The sequence below is a fragment of the Leptonotus elevatus genome, chromosome 20 (genome assembly GCF_054856555.1).
Source record: "Leptonotus elevatus isolate MCC_2025b chromosome 20, RoL_Lele_1.0, whole genome shotgun sequence".
In the NCBI taxonomy this organism is placed as follows: domain Eukaryota; kingdom Metazoa; phylum Chordata; class Actinopteri; order Syngnathiformes; family Syngnathidae; genus Leptonotus; species Leptonotus elevatus.
Genome location: NC_141258.1, coordinates 13643529 through 13660561, shown reverse-complemented (window position 1 = coordinate 13660561; position 17033 = coordinate 13643529). Strand labels below are relative to the sequence as shown.

At 39.8% G+C, this 17033-nt stretch overlaps 1 protein-coding gene across 1 annotated transcript; it reads left to right on the top strand.

Annotated features, from left to right (window-relative positions):
* The first annotated feature begins 2944 nt into the window (after positions 1-2944).
* LOC147157144 (uncharacterized) lies at positions 2945-4397 on the top strand. The gene is made up of 2 exons (XM_086064052.1): positions 2945-3045; positions 3112-4397. Exon 2 carries the CDS (start codon positions 3435-3437, stop codon positions 4395-4397), a length of 963 nt encoding a protein of 320 aa, XP_085920178.1. The 5' UTR covers positions 2945-3045; positions 3112-3434.
* Positions 4398-17033: the final 12636 nt, after the last annotated feature.

The following is a 17033-nucleotide window of genomic DNA, read 5'->3' as shown; positions in this document are numbered from 1 at the left end:
TGGTGGATCTGGCATGCATGAAAATCTCCACCAAAGAGGGGAGCCGTCGAACCCTGCCAGGACAGAGCAAGCGCAATACCTCAGGGCCCCCCAGGCCGGAGAGCAAACCCAGGAGCAGGAGTGCCCCCCACCCCAACACGGCCCGCGCCCCCAACCCAACGCAGCAGGACGGGGCACTGCAGGCCCGCCAGGCACCCCACCGGTCCACAGCCCCCGCTCCCCCCACGACCCCGCCCCTCATCCACCCCCGCCATCCACCCCAACCCAGTCCCAGCCGCCCCCAGGTCCCCAAACCCCGAGACACCCCCCCCCCCAGCACCCTCCCTCCCAAACACCCCCCACCCCCAACCAAGCCGCCCCCCCCCGACCTCATCCCCACCAACCGGCAGCCCCCGACCCCCAGATCCCGGGGATCCCCCGCACCCAGGCATCGGCGCCGAAGAGGGGACGGACAGCGGAGCGGAGAGGGCACCCACGCCCACCCCACCCCCCACTGCGTGGAGGGACGGAACACCGGGGGCAGAAGGGGAGATGGGGGCACCGGGGGACGGGCGGCACCCCCGAACCCCAGGCCCAGCGGGGAAAGGCCCCGGTCATCACCCCAGCGTTCTTAGTGAAAGCTAACCCTGTTACTGAGTTCGCCAGCTCGCCGACTGCCGAACTCTACCCCTAAACCTTGAATGTGACCCCACCCAGTGTATATACAAGTGTGTGTGTGTGGTGCATTAAAATTGGGAGCAGGTGAACCGGAGCAGAGAGAAATGATCTCCCCACGCTCCGATCCACCCGCCTCCCAGGCATGTCAGTGAGTGTAAAAAAATAACTAGTAGGGGTGGGGGGGGGTGGGGCGGGCGCGGCAGGGACACGGACAGAGGACCGCAACACTGCTCTATACTGCGGTCTGCCCCAACCGATGCCCCCCCCCCCCCCCCCCACATAGTGCATTGAAATTGGGGGGGAGTTGTAGGGCGAAGACGGTGTTTCCTCCAAAATTGTGATACGTCAATTAGCAGATGATGCAACTTAATTTTTGGAGTATGTGGATCAAGTTCCACTGGCTCTACAAGCTATCGATGTTTTCTCAAAGGCTTCTGGTTTACAACTCGAAAAAATGGGAGATTTTGCCATTACATGGTTGTCAATTGCAATCTGTGTGGGGTATAGAGGTAAAAAAAAGAAAGTCAAATACTTGGGGGTTGCTATCACTGATGACAAAATGATGTCAGAAAAAAATTCATATCCGTGAAACTGGACACATGTCAATCTGTTTTAAACAGATGGCTGTTTTGAACGGAGTCTTGAAGTTAAAATGGCTGGAATCTTTGAATGTAGGTCACTACCGGTTAAACTTTCTGATTTTCATCAACAAGTACTTCTCCATGGGAAATTATTGTACTGCCATAATTTTACTCCACACAATACCCCAATCTGGAATAATCAATATATATTGCACAACAGGACATCCGTTTTTAGGGTAGAATGGAATTCAAAAGGGCTGTTGCGCACTTGTTAGACAAAAATGAGAACCTGTTGCGACGTGAAGACTTTTGCCAAAAATACCAAATACAATGTTGTCTAATATACAAAGATAACAAATGCAATTCCGATCTCTTTAAGAATGATGGTGAAAGAAGATCTTTGGAATTCTGGAGTCTCTGGAGCATTGGGGGACTGGATTTTTGTGGTTATAAATGTAATAACAAGGTTATCAGGAAAGTGCTGTTAGATGAATATTATCGTAATTCCATTAAAAGGTCATATATTGTGAAACAATTTGATATTGACAAGATTAAAAACATGAGAAACAATTATATATAATTTCCAGTACCTCCCAAAGCAAAAGAGGTCCCATTCAAAATGTTGAACAAAATGTACCTGACAATTGAGTTTTTAAGACTGAGGTTTGATTTTGATGTAAATAATTGTGTGTTCTGTGATGTGGATGTAAAAAACCTGAACCATATTTTCTTTCACTCCAATGTAGTACAATTCCGGACTTGTGGACTAATTTAAGGAGTTAAAAAAAATCATTGATTTCCCACTGACAGAAGAGTCAGTTTTGTTTGCTGTGTTTCAAGAAGATAAGAAACTAGAATTTTTTTTTGAATGTTTTGTTGCTTTAGAATTTTTTTTATTCACAAGTGCAGATATTTAAAAACAAAACTTTGCCTACTCCACTGGAAATATGACATTCTAGTATTTTGTAAATCTTTGAAATTGTTTATGGATAGAAAAGCCCTAAATTTAGTTTATTTATTGGATATAATTGATTTGTTATGGAATGTCCTCTTACAAATATAATTTCTGTTGGTGTAAATTTTTATTTTAGTGTTTTTTTGTTTTGTTTTTTGTTTACCTTTTTATTTTCTACGTTCAATTGTATTGTTAGAATACTCAGTCTATGTCTAGCAATTTGTCATTTGATGATACGAGTGCCTTATGTTTGTTTATGTATAATTGTTCAATAAAAAAAAACACTGAACTGGGTTAATTTAGTTTCTTTATTGGATATAATTGATTTGTTATAGAAAGTCCTCTTGCAAATATAATTTCTGTTGGTTTTAATTTTTATTTTATAAATTAAAAAAACACTGAACTGGGTTGATATTGACCACAATGCATTGCGAGTATGAAAAACACGGCGCGAGAATCAAATTAATATATACTATAGAAATAATTAATGCGTTTTAATTGAAAACATTTGCAACAAAGGAACTCAAGAACAGTTTTAAAACATTTCCATTCAAAATAGATAATCGAAGCTTTATGCGCTGGTGCGTCGTAAAAGTTACAGGTCACACTCCGCGCCCGGGTGATTGGAAATATATGCCAAAAGTACAACATCTTAAATGGAACTATTCCTGTAAGCATGATTGTACCATGTAAAGGAGAGGAGGTAACATTGTTGGATAAGGTTTTGTTTGATTTCTTGTGTCTTGCAGACATCAGTGAATATGTTTGTCCTGAGCAGCAGGAGCCAGAGCATCTTCACATTAAAAAAGAAGAGGAGGATGAAGAGGCCCCTCACTTTAAAGAGGAAGAAGAGCAGCAACAGTCTCCTTTCATCAAAAAAGAGGAGGAGCCAGAGCACCCTTGCATGAAAGGAGAGAGAGAAGACCCTCCCGACATCAAAGAGGAGCAAGAGGAGAAGGATGTCTATATGTTGCCATCGACTTGTGTCTCCTTGAAGAGTGAAGATGGTGCAAGTGAGGTGAGCAGAGGGGCGGAGCCTCCAAGCAGCTGCTCATGTCAAAAAATGACAACTGAAGGTGATGGAGACCACTGTGGAGGATCACAAGCAGACGGCCTCCTAGTTCCACTATCACATAGTGACGACGCTATGTCACACACTCTTCTCGATGATGAGTCTGAAGGTGATATGACATGTCAGACTGACAACAAGCGCTGGAAATGCTCTCGGTGTAGGAAAACTTATGCTCATAAAAAGTTTGAAAGAACACATGAGAATTCACACTGGTGAGAAACCTTTTGCCTGCACAGTTTGTGGTAAAAAATTCTCTGCGAAGAGAAACTTAAAAATGCACTCAAGAACCCACACTGGTGAGAAGCCTTTCGCTTGCTCAGTTTGTGGTCAAAGATTCTCTCAGAAGGGAAACTTAAAAATGCACTCAAGAACCCACACTGGTGAGAAACCTTTTGCTTGCTCAGTTTGTGGTCAAAGATTTTCTCATAAGGTAAGCTTAACAAATCACTCAATAACCCACACTGGAGAGAAACCTCTTGCTTGCTCAGTTTGTGATCAAAGATTCTCTCAGAGAGCAAGCTTAGAAATACATACAAGAACCCACACTGGTGAGAAACCTTTTGCCTGCTCAGTTTGTGGTCAAAGATTCTCTCACAAGGGAAACTTAAAAATGCACTCAAGAATCCACACTGGTGAGAAGCCTTTCACTTGCTCAGTTTGTGATCAAAGATTCTCTCACAAGGGAAACTTAAAAATGCACTCAAGAACCCACACTGGTGAGAAACCTTTTGCTTGCTCAGTTTGTGATCAAAGATTCTCTCGGGGAGCAAGCTTAGAAATTCATACAAGAACACACACTGGTGAGAAACCTTTTGCCTGCTCAGTTTGTGGTCAAAGATTCTCTCACAAGGGAAACTTAAAAATGCACTCAAGAACCCACACTGGTGAGAAACCTTTTGCTTGCTCAGTTTGTGATCAAAGATTCTCTCAGAGAGCAAGTTTAGAAATTCACACAAGAACACACACTGGTGAGAAACTTTTTGCCTGCTCAGTTTGTGGTCAAAGATTCTCTCACAAGGGAAACTTAGAAATTCACACAAGAACACACACTGGTGAGAAACCTTTCGCCTGCTCAGTTTGTTGTCAAAGTTTCTCTCACAAGTTTCAGGTCAAGAGACACAAGTGCTGGTGAAGAACGCAGTAATCAACAAGCTTGCAATGAAAATGTAAATGTTTTGTACATTTAATCGTAAATGAAAAACTATTTACTAAGGTAAATATTTACAAAAACATACATTATTTTATTTTTTTCTGGCATGATTTTTTTGTATCATCTTGTAGTCTTTGTATATTCTAAAAGCCTCCTATGAGCAAGTGCTGAGAATTAGCGCTGGTGCAAAAATATTTAAAGCAATGCATGCACTTAATGCTATGATGTCCATAAGAAGTGATTGATTAGATGGACTGTGAAGAAACTGATGTTTCATGAGAAGGTTAAATGTGATTCTCAATGAAATACAAATCAGCCTTCTTTGTCAATGAACTGGGTTAGATATGTTGACTTCCAAGCTATTCAGTGTTCAAAGTCCCTTTTATGTTATTTTTATTGTCAATGTTTTGTTATGATTATCATTCTATAATTTTCAATGTGATTCATTGCTGTATGCCTTATATCTAACTACGTTCTGCTTCCTCTATTTTAGAATTGATATATTGTAGTTTTTTGTTATTAATCATGCACAAATTATAATAACCTACATCAGGATTTTATTTCTCAAATGTTTTTTTTACTCTTTAGGCATGAGACGTGGAGGAAACTCGGAAAATAGCACATTTAAGAATCTATGTAACACGGGTGATTGGAAATATATGCCAAAAGTATAACATCTTAAATGGAACTATTCCTGTAAGCATGATTGTACCATGTAATGGAGAAGAGGTCACATTGTTGGATAAGGTTGTCACTGTGTTCTGTGCCCTGGCAAATCCCTGTCCAACTGTCGTGTCGATGCATAGATGACCCAAGATGTACAGGTGTTTCGATTTTTATTATTTGTGTGCAACCTAAACTTGTAAACATTCTTTTTTTTTTTTTGCCATAATAAAAGAAAAATCACCAAGACTTGTAAACATTCTTTAAGCATAAAAAATGGTCATGTACTTAAGCAAATAAGTTAAACTCTTTAAAGTGTACATTTGTGAACAGTGCAAAATTACAACACAAGGAAAAGCTAACATGTATGGTTAGTACAGAGCTAGTAACATTAGGTGCTTAGCTTTATTTGTGAGGTAAACTCAAATATTGAAAAACAGGCTTAAATTAACAGACATATGTTTTTTAATTCGAACACTGAGGGCAAATCCAAAAATCTGACTGAGCTGTTGTGAGGTGTAAGCCAACACAACTCAAATAAAACCTTTCTTCATTTTTTTTTTCTTGGAGAGCTCAGTATTGTTCATTCGGTAATTTTACCGATTTGACATGTCATCATCATTGCTCTCTTTTTTTATTTATATTTTTTATTTTTTTATTTTTATTTTGTATGTGCGTGTAAGCAGACAGCTGGTCAGCTCCAATGTCAGATGGTGAAGACACGTCACACTCTCCTCACACTGATGACTATGAACAGTCTGACAGCAAACCTTGGAAATGTTCTCACTGTGGAAAAACTTTTGGCTGCAAGTATCAATTAAGAAAACACGTGATTGGCCACACTGGTGACAAACCTTTTAACTGCTCAGTTTGTGGTCAAAATTTTGCTCAGATGGGAATCTTAAAAAAAAAACACAAGAATCCACACGGGTGACAAACCTTTTACGTGCTCAGTTTGTGAGCAAAATTTTTCTCAGAAGGGAAGCTTAAAAATACACGCAAGAACCCACACTGGAGAGAACCCTTTTGCCTGCTCAATTTGTGGTCAACGTTTCTCTGAGAAGGGAAGCTTAATACAACACACAAGAACCCACACTGGAGAGAAACCCTTTGTCTGCTCAGTTTGTTGTCAAAGATTCCCAAGTAAGGCTAAAGCTTAATGAGAGGCACAAGTGTGCTGGTGAGAATAGCAGTGATTAATGAAACTTGATATGATCTCATTTATGAATTTACATTTAAAATGGTGCTGAAATCATGTCTTCCGCTGAATGAATGAATGATTTCTGTACTTGTGTTGTATGTGTCTTGAGTTACCCTATTTTGAAATTGAATTTGTAATTAAAATGGCCCTATGTATATATAGAGAAATGTACCACAAGTATAATGAAACATTTTGATGTAATGGATGAGTCACATAAAGTCATGTTTAAGATGTGATGTATTTTTGAATTGTATTGGGTTGAAGCTAAAGTTTGCTAAAGAAAGTAGAACCAGCACCCACATTAGAACACAAATTGGTTGTTAGTTAAATTAGTAAAGTAAATTAACCACATATAAGGTATGCCATGCTTCACATAGTCATATTTAATAATTATTTGATAAATACACATACTTAATCAATACGTACACATATTTAATCAATATACGGTATTTTTGTTTGCTGATATATTGAGTTCTATATATGCTTCTGGTTGGGTCCTTAGTCTGCTGTTTTATATAAGGCCCCAAGTTTCATAGGCAGTTGTGCACAGTAGATTACAGGCACCACATAATTAACCAGTAACAGCTTGCGCTCATTAGTTAAGAATGATAAGATCCATATGAATTTAGGCTCACACTAATATTTATGAGTTAGGAATGAAACATGATTGTTCATGTTAATTAGTCATTAAATAGGAGACCTGTCATTAACTAGTGAGGCTAAAAGGTGATGACGTGTGTAAATACATTTATCTCAGTTTAATCACATATTTACAAACATGAACATGATTTTAGTGTGATATCTTATGACACATTTGTATGGTGAAGTGAATTAATTTAATTATAACTGTTTGATTTATAATATTACTATTTAGAAGTGGACATAACTGCTTTCATTTACTCAGTATGTCTCTGTATTAGAGTTTAAGGTGATGTGGGGAGTTGAAGCGAATGTGTTAAATAGATTCCTTTGTCTTTACAAAACCAGTTGGGCAAGAGGGGGAAGGGACATCTCTGGGGGCTCTGAAAACAACGTAAATCCTTATCTTGAAACAAGAGGGGGAAGTTTGGTGACGTGTATTGATGTATCATGTGACTGTCTGAGAAGGAGAGGATTGGCCGAAGAAGACAGAGGAGGGGTTTGAAAAGTCACGAAAGGGTATTAGTGCTTGAGACAAGAGGAGGAGCATCACACATGGGGGAGAACAATGGCGGAGTTCAGCCGATCTCATGTGTCCATAAGCTTATGTAAAAATAAATCCTGATTTCACCGATTTCATTGTCTAAGTTTGATAATCAACATTATGAACACGGGAAAACAAAGAATTGATTTTCCAACAATGGCTACAGAACAAGTCACAACACTTTGAGAAACTTTGAGTGATTTGATGTAAACGGATAATGAATAATAGTTGACTTATTTTAGAGTTACAGTAGGGAAAGTACACAAGCTCGATGCACAGGGAGCTGGATTGTTCCAGAAAAATCCAGTTCTCTGCTCAGTTTGCAGAAGTTTGGGGCTTTTTCCCAACTCTTGTCTCACAGAGGCGAACTTGACAGCGTTAGGTGCTTTGGGAAAAGACCGTTTCTGTCTCCAAAATGCAGCTGTGTAAAAGTGCAGGGTTGAAAGTAATGAATTATTAACATTGTTTTTCTGTTTCAAAATATATTCTTCAAAGTGTTTTTGATTTTAGTTAGATATGTAAAACTGTTCCCATATGGTAGAAGAATGTGGTCTGTTTTTCCTCTTAAAAGAAGTGAGGTGTCGGAATCTAAAGGGCAGATATGCGGGAATCTCTGGTGCGAAGCAGCTACAGAGTTCAATAGTTTATCTAGGAAGTCAATTGTTTACCTCACATCTGTTAAGGACTGAAAGAACTCAATGGGAGATGGCCTGATTGTATTTCACTCTGCTGACAGGACAAGATCAAAGGGGGGGGGGGCACAGTCTCTTCCTAGGGGGATGTGCTCTGTGTGGAGTTTTATGGGGAATTTCTGGTGCAGGGAGATGGCGGGGGCCAAGGTGTTTGCCCACATCCTTGAGGAAGAGATAAGAGAGGGGGTGTGTAGACTTGTTTAGACAGGAAATGTCACATGTTGAGAAGAGACCAAAAGGTACTTTCTTTGTCAATGAAGGGGGAGGGAACGATTTCTGTATATATGCATGCATGAACTTTGAGAAGAACACATTTGTGGGTGAGCTGCATGATTGAGCAGTAGCTCCAAGTGGCTTTCAGAATCTGAAATAAAGCTGGCAAACTTGTTCACAGATTTCAACTTTGAATTTATTTGAACACGCAGAAATCAAAGAAATGATTTCCAACAAAAGGTACAGGTCTTTTATTGAAACTAGCCAAATTTAAGGAACTAAAGTAGAAAGAGGAAGCCTTAGGAATGATTGTATTTATCATAGATTTAAGTGAGGTTGGCCACTCGACAACTCCACCTAAAACAAGCTATTTCACTTCAAAGCTTTTTTGCCCTCATCTATGGATTTGACCTTTTTCAATATTTGAGGAATGGATTATTTTTACCTTAGAAGCGAGTGACTAAATGTGTCTTATCCTAAAAGTAGTAGGTCTATATAGTTTATCTTTTCTTTTAATTACTTATGCTATCCGCTTTTTATTTATTTGCTTGAGTTACTCAATCTTGGATGTAAGATCAATTTAAGGAACTTTTGAGTTGTACCAGCTCTGTACTGTGATATTCATTTGAGAGTGATTCCTATGTAGTTTTAATCATTTATATTATTTCTAAATTGTTAATAAATATCCAAAATATTCCTCTTTTAGTTATTTCTAACTTATTTTACAATAATTCCAGAGTGAAAGAATATCTCTTTTATGTATTTTTTTCTAACTTTAATCAACTTGTTAGCTATTCAGAGTAGTTAAGAGTTTAAGTGATTTAAAAAAAAAAAATTTAAATTATCGGTTTATGAATTAAAGTTAGAGCAACTAGTTTAACAAACTTCCAACTTATTAGTAGAGCTGTCAAACTTATTTTTTTTTAAAACAGATAAATCACATCTTAGAATTTGGATTAATCACGATTGATTGCTTAATTAAAACTGCTTTTTTTATCAACATTTTTTGCTCGCCAAATTTGAAGAGCACCTGTTGTGTTTATTGTTTAGACATTTAATGTTATGAGGACGTCTTCAACATTTTGTGATCCACTGCACACTCTCATCCTTTTTTTAATCAGTTAATTACTTGCATAATGTAAAATAAAATAAAAAATACACCAGTAGTTTGACATGAACAAATATTCTGAATGTCATTGTTTTGTGGAAAACACTACTTCACCTTTATATTTGTATGCATAATCGTGAGTGGTCAGCGGCAACAATGAATACACAGAGACTTGATATGCTTTTGCTAGAATAACTGTCTTTTATTCCCCGCATATAGCAATCAACATTTATACTGTGCTAGGATAATCGTACGTTTTATACCCCGCAAACAGTAATCAACACCTGCGCTGTGCTAGAATGATTATACCTTTCATTCCCCGCAAACAGCGACAATCACAACTCGATTTGCTAGAATTATTGTACCTTTTATTCCCCGCAAACAGTCGATTTGCTAGAATTATTGTACCTTTTATTCCCCGCAAACAGTAATCAACACCTGCGCTGTGCTAGAATGATTATACCTTTCATTCCCCGCAAACAGCAACAATCACAACTTGATTTGCCAGAATTATTGTACCTTTTATTCCCCGCAAATACCAATCAATACACTACAACGTTAAGCAGCATAATATGATCATCATCTGCGCTTACCTTGACACTAGACCGGAGAGCCTACGGTCCGGGTAGAACGAGCTGCAAAACGGCTGGGCAATCGTACGTGTTCCACAGCTGACTCTGTCCGGACCGTGTGCCGCTCCGTCTTTTATTCGTTAGCAAAAAGTTGTGAGCGTGAGAAACCGGGCTGTCCAAGCCCTCTCCCAGACACTCTCGAAAACCTGTTTGTGAAGCAGGGAAGGCTGTAGTATAAACAAGGAAGAGTTCCCAGGCTGATCCCGCCCTTTATTTACAAATTGTTGGGCACCTGTATTCGTACAACAGTTCTTATATAAGAGGTTACATGAGAACATATCAAACCATGGTTATTTAAAAAAAAAAATTCTATATACGTAGACCATGTTTCTATAAATTTTGATATTTGGTTTTTATTTGAGGCAGATATTTTTTCCATTAAAATGTGATTTATGAGGAGGTTAGACCATTGGTCGATATTCAGAGTTTGTTTATTTTTCAAGTTAACAAGAATTGCTTTTTTTTAGTAAGGGCTACAAGTGTAGATTGAAATTGTTTATGTGGTAAGTCAGTTGTTGTTAGGTCACCTAGCAAACACAAGTTTGGAGATAAAGGTATCCTACAGTCCAAGATAGCGGAAAGTTTTTCTAAGACTTTAGTCCAGAAATACATAAACAGAGTGCATAACCATAAAGCATGAAAATAAGTGTCTGTAAATGTCGGAGTCTGAGAGTCCCATTTTCTTCATCATATATTGAGTAATGTATGTTCTATGAATAATTTTATATTGGATAATTTGCAAATTTGTGTGTTTTGTCATTTTAAATACGTTTTCACAAACTTGAATCCAAAAGTCAGATTCCGGAGCTATAGACAAGTTTGTCTCCCATTTCGAGATGGGTAAAGACATTTTATCAGTATATGAAAGTAACTTCTATATTTTTGAGAGTCTTTTTGTTGTTGTCGGAGAAAGCTTGGTAATATCTTTAGCTAAAACAAGCGGTTGGAGCGTACCCCGAAGTGTTGGAATTTGTTTCTTTATCATACTTTTAACTTGCAGATAATGTAAAAAATTTCCGTTATTTATTTTGTATTTTTGGAGCAAGGATGTCTATGATATAAACATATTATCTGAGAAGAGATGGTGGAGATGTGTAATTCCTTTCTGCTCCCACACACCTAAATAAGACGATTGGTTTTTAAGTTGAAAGTCGGGGTTATGCCATAGGGGAGAAAGCTCACAGCTTGGGCTTTTGTCATTTCTAGTGCCTTCCACCAGGCAGTCAGGGTGGCGGAAATCATTGGATTTTTAAAACAATTATGTCGCTTAATCGATGTTGTAATAAAGAGTAAATCTAGAAGTCTGAGGTTATTACAATCCTTCTGTTCTAGTTCCAGCCAACAGTTAGTATCTCTGTTGGGTTGTGCCCATAAAATGATATATTGTAGCTGGTTGGCTATATAGTAGTGCATAAAATTTGGTGCCTGTAGACCTCCTTTGGATTTACTTTTCTGAAGAGTAGATAGACTAATCTTTGCTTTTTTTTTTATTCCAGTAAAATGTTGTACCGGCTGAGTCCAACAACTGGAACCAGTTAGCCGTAGGTTTAAATGGAATCATTGAGAATTTTATTTTTATTTTGGGTAAAACTTTTAATGGTGGCTATTCGTCCTATTAGAGAAATAGGAAGATTATTCCAGCGCTTCAAGTCACTATAAATGTTATCCAGAAGTGGAGTAAAGTTTAAATGAATGAAATCAGTTAATTTAGGTGACATTTTCATGCCTAAGTATTTTAAATTACCTATAGGAAATGAGTAGTGTGGGTCCTGGCTTGCAGGGTTCCATGAATTTTCTGTAATAGGTAGAAGTGTTGATTTTGTCCAGTTAATAGAATAATCTGATAACTGTGAGAATTTAGTTATTAAGTTAAATACTTCCCCCAACAAAATAGCAGGCTTTTCTAAATAAAGCAAAATATCATCGGCATATAGATAAATTTTATGTTCTGTTACCCCAGAGTGAATTCCTGCGCATCCCTAAAGCGCGCGTGTCTGTTCCTGCGGAGAGCCGACCCACCTACTTCCCGCTCTCGGAATCACGCAGTGCTCCGCCGACCCGGTTCCACGACGGCTGTTTTCTGCTCCAGCCATGCGCCCGAGACGCCCTGCCTGCGGGCCACTCAACCGCGCAAGCAAATCCCCAACCAACCGGGACGTGCGTCAGCCAAGGAACTGCCGCGGCCTCCACGCCGCGCGTGCATCACTGACCAGCAGTTGGAGACTCCAGGGCAGCATTCAAACTGTGCGTGCGCCTACCGCCCAGATTGCCTCCAACAGAGTTTTCTTCAACTGAGGATCGACGCTCGAGAGTCCCTCTTCCTCCCATGCAAACTGAACCAGTCCGTAAGTTGCGCTGTCATTGCAATCTGACCATATACTACTGGTGCAATGTTTTTATTCAAACATAAAAGGGTTGACAGGTCAAAACGCTTCCATCTCTATCCCCCATCTCTACCTGTTTCATCTACCTTTTTTTTAATCTTAGTTAGGTTACATGTTTTCTTTTTATCTTTGATTCACATTTTTATTCAGTTTCATAAATAGGTTAGGCTGTGACTGATATATGTGTGTGTTTACTAAATAAATTAGTTGTCTAGAAATTCCATTTCTGCCGAATTGTTTGTGTTTACTGAGTGAATTAGTAATTCTCTTATGAAAGCAAAGAACTCCATGATTAACTAAAGTAGCAACTTCAGATTATGAATACTTGATAATAGGATTTTTATAGTTTATTTTGCTCCTACAAAGCAAAGTCAACGGGTGCCCCAGAGGTTGCTGAGGAAATTACAACTCCCCTCAGTACCGTCTAAATTTCTCATAAGCCATTACGGCAACCCAAATAATCGCTACACCCCTCATTCACTATAGTCCCGAGCTACTTCCTCGTCGCGTATGACGTGACCGCTGTACCTGTCATGATGCACCGTGTATAATGGGGTAGATGCCACGGACTTCCGACTTCCGGGTTTTACACATCAGCGCCGTTTCCGGCCACTGCTGGCCGCATTCCAACACTTGCACCCCCACTCCTGTGCCCCCCAACCGCGTGCTCTTGATCATCGGCGGGAGGGCATCTCGGCTATCTGAAATGCTGCAGACACTGACACTACACACTCGCAGCCTCGCACCCGTCGACGGGAACGCGCAACCAAGGGGCACAAAGGCGGAAGCGCAAGTACTGGGACTCGGCCCACACATTGCAAACCGGAAACGGAAACAAAGTTGATGGGTGAAAACCCGGAAGTCGGAAGTCCCGCCTCCTCCGTGGCATATAGTGCATTGTGATGTTATGAGTGAGATAACATAAGAACTACATTACCCAGCATGCCACAGTAGTTTAGAATATGCACAGTGACCCCCGTTGGGAGAGAGCTGTACAGTGTTGATGAGTACAAGCTGAGAAAAAGTTCAAACCAACACACTTTGTCTCCTTTATTGAATAATGAGAGACAACACATAAATCTCTGATTATTGTGAATACTAATGTTTTAAAACTTAATTTTACTAACATTATTGTACATATTTAGTAGTTCATAATTAGAGGTGAAGTGTGTAATATAGTTGACCACTAGATGTCGCCAAATACAGCCAAGTGCATGCAATTTGAAGCATGCGACCTACAGTGACTCAGACAGACTAAACTTAACAAGCCTACCACCAATATTATTTAGCGTGAGCAAGGGAGCATCTGGGCGAGCGACAGCAACTTGGCAGCTGTGAAGAACCCCAGCAAGCGACACCGAAAGACCGAGCAAGCTGGATTTAGCTGAAGCAGCTATCAAGAACGGCTAGTGGGAGTTAGCTGAGCCATAGGCGGGATCGAGCAGCTAACGAGCGGCTAGTCAAGTCATTTATATAGCAGTGGAAGAAGCGATTAAAAGCTTTGGAGAGCAAAGCAGAGGGCGACAAGCGGCGGGAGCCCGAATCACGGGACTCAGCGATGACCACCTGCAGGCACCATCTTGTGCCTGAGTGGTGAGTGGCGGTCAGCAACTGGCGGTCAATCCATTGGGTCGGACACTAGATGAGAGCAGGGCTACCTACGTTCACAAAGTTGTTCTTTGGGCAGGAAAATGGTGGTGAAAAATGTCAGCCACTTGTAAGGTGAGGCTTCAGCCATGTAATACAGTCAGTCACTGGTTACTAGGTCTACAATTACATAAAATAAAATAAAAGTAAGTTGATGTGATAAGACTTTTTTGTGTGCATATTATTGAAATCAAGTGGTTTTTTTCCTGTTTCTTCTCTTTAAAAAAAATCAATAGTGGGTTTTTAAAATGCATGAATTATTCACCACTCGATGGCGCTAATTATTATTACACACTATGCCCATCAATGTTCACTACTTTTCAAAGTGCATTGTGGGTAATCATGATCACAATTTCAAATTATGCGCCAAAAATCTTCCCACAGTAGCTAGCACAGCAGCCAAACCGGATGACGTATACTGCCATGTTGTTACCTGCCGGCTATGTGTGTGTGCATGTGTTTTATCCTCCTGATTTGTCTCATTTTATTAATTTGCATTATGCTGTCTCATTGCGTTGTCAAACTGAGGGGAGGATGTCATGAGCCTTTTTTGGTTCGCTCCTAATGAATGAACAATGATGCATTCCAAGCATCAGGTGTAACGCGGCGTGATTTCACGAACAAAATACAAACAATTCAAAACACTTGACAGCTCAGAGGATGGTAAAGCTCACTCCTACTAGACTTTTGCCACTCCACTTTAAGCAAGCTGTCAGTATAACACAATCGGACTCTGTAATATTGCAAGAAGATCGATCAGGCATGTTTTGTGTGAGTTTTATACAATAAACACTACTCTATGTCCTTAGCTTTTGTGTACTGTGAAGTGCTTCAATTAAACGATAAAAACAAAGCGACCAACTTACTGACAGCTCGTCATCTCCAGCTCCAGAGTGAAGACGACACCTTGATTTTACTGAGTAAAAAGGGGGTGTGCCAGTGAAGTGTTACAGCGTGTGAAGTTCATGAAAATACTGATCTTTACAGAGTCGTTTCATTGTGTTTTTACTTAAGCAACCATTATATCATATTATTTGTATTCCTTTTTTTTCTTTTTTTTTTTAAAAAGAAACCAAACTTATCTCACACATTGAACCTGGCGTAAAATGTTATATTTTAAAGTTGCTATTTACACGAGTACAAAAAAATGGTCCTGTAGCGCCCCTTACAGAGGTTTACCGGAGCCCTGTCCCTGTAGATTTGACCTACGGTATGAAAATTGGGAGGCACGTGTAGCCTTTGTACCGAGACGTACGTACAAAGAAGACTTTAGCCATACCCTAAAATGTACAAGAAGTGAACAATGGGCTCAGGATCATTCTGCAGACCTTGTTGATGAGCTGATCATTAGAATCAGGTGTGTTGGTGGAGGAAAACATGCAGGATAGGAGCCCTCAAAGACCAGATTTGGGGTCTCCTGTCATAGAAGGTTAAACAGATTGACTTCAAACTTGTGTTGTACCATCTCAACACCTGGGATAACAACAGGGAAAATAAATCGTAGGTTTTTGACTAACTATATGACGGGGGTGGGGCATCAAATTTAGCATTTCACAATTAGTTCTTAATGAAGCATTCTCGCTTGAATGTTTCGCCTAAATCCACGAAATTTGAGAGGCGTATCGTAATGTTTTTTGTAGCCATCTGCTAAACCTAATAGGAAGTCCGCCATTTTGATTTATTTTGGTATTTGTTTTCACTTTTTTTTGCCGTTTTATAGAGGTCATACTTACAACGACGCATTAGGGCCACATGATGCTTGTGCCAATACTTTTCGGTTGGGTTTTCAAATTTTTAATTTTCGTGGCGGCCGTGGCTCAGGGTGTAGAGCTGGTCGTCCAGTAACCAGAAGGTTGCCTGTTCAATCCCCACTCTCCCCAAGTCATGTGATGTTGTGTCCTTGGGCAAGGCACTTCACACACATTTCCTCCAGTGCTACTCACACTGGTGTATGGAAGGTGTGAATGTTTGGTGGTGGTTGGAGGGGCCGTAGGCCTACACTGGCAGCCACGCTTCCGTCAGCCTGCCCTAGGGCAGCTGTGGCTACTTAAATAGCTTACCGCCACCACTGTGTGAATGTGTGAGCGCGTGAATAATGCAAAACACTGTGAAGTGTCTTTGAGTGTCCAAAAAAGCGCTATATGAATCTAATGCAATATTATTATTATCAAATAAAGAGATAGGAATTGCTTTAGCAGAGATTAATCATATCATGTTAAGCATTCACGCTTTGAAGCGTTGGGGACTGCCAGCGACAAAGACACTTCGCTTTGCGAAGGTCCCCGCCTGGACGATCAAGCATTTAAGTTAATTTGTTAAAATGTATATTTACTTGTACATAATGTTTCCAGAATTATTATTTACACATTCATACATTTTGGTATTTTTTTGTACAAGTAGCTAAGTTGATGTGTTGAATCTGCTGCTCTCCGTCATTCACTTGCATTTACCTTAGGTATGCTAGCTTCTGATTGGTTAGTACTTAGTCCGCTGATAGGGGATCAGGAAGTGTTGTCGATCTAGCTGCCGTGTATGACGAGTAAAGTTTAAATTAAGAATGAATCTGTCTCCATCCTATCTTTTCATTTTATAAACACTCTCCCATTAACCACCAACGAATGTGACTATAGCTACGCTACCTGTATTTCTCCTAAGTTTTTTTTCTCACAAATTTTCCACTTTATAAAGTCGCAAATTTGCGAGTTTTTTTTCTCTGAATATTATACCTCCCTCTCAAAAAAACAACAACGACAATTATACGTGGCCCTAATACGCCGTCGTACATACTGGCCGAAGACAGCTGGGGTAGATTCCAGCAAGGCCACGGCACTTCCGAGGATAAGCGGTTTGTATAATGCATGGATGGATATTTAAACAAACTGCTACCTCACAGCC

Coding starts and splice junctions, on each gene's coding strand:
- LOC147157144 (XM_086064052.1), top strand. CDS start 3,435: ATGCTCATAAAAAGTTTGAAAGAACACATGAGAATTCACACTGGTGAG.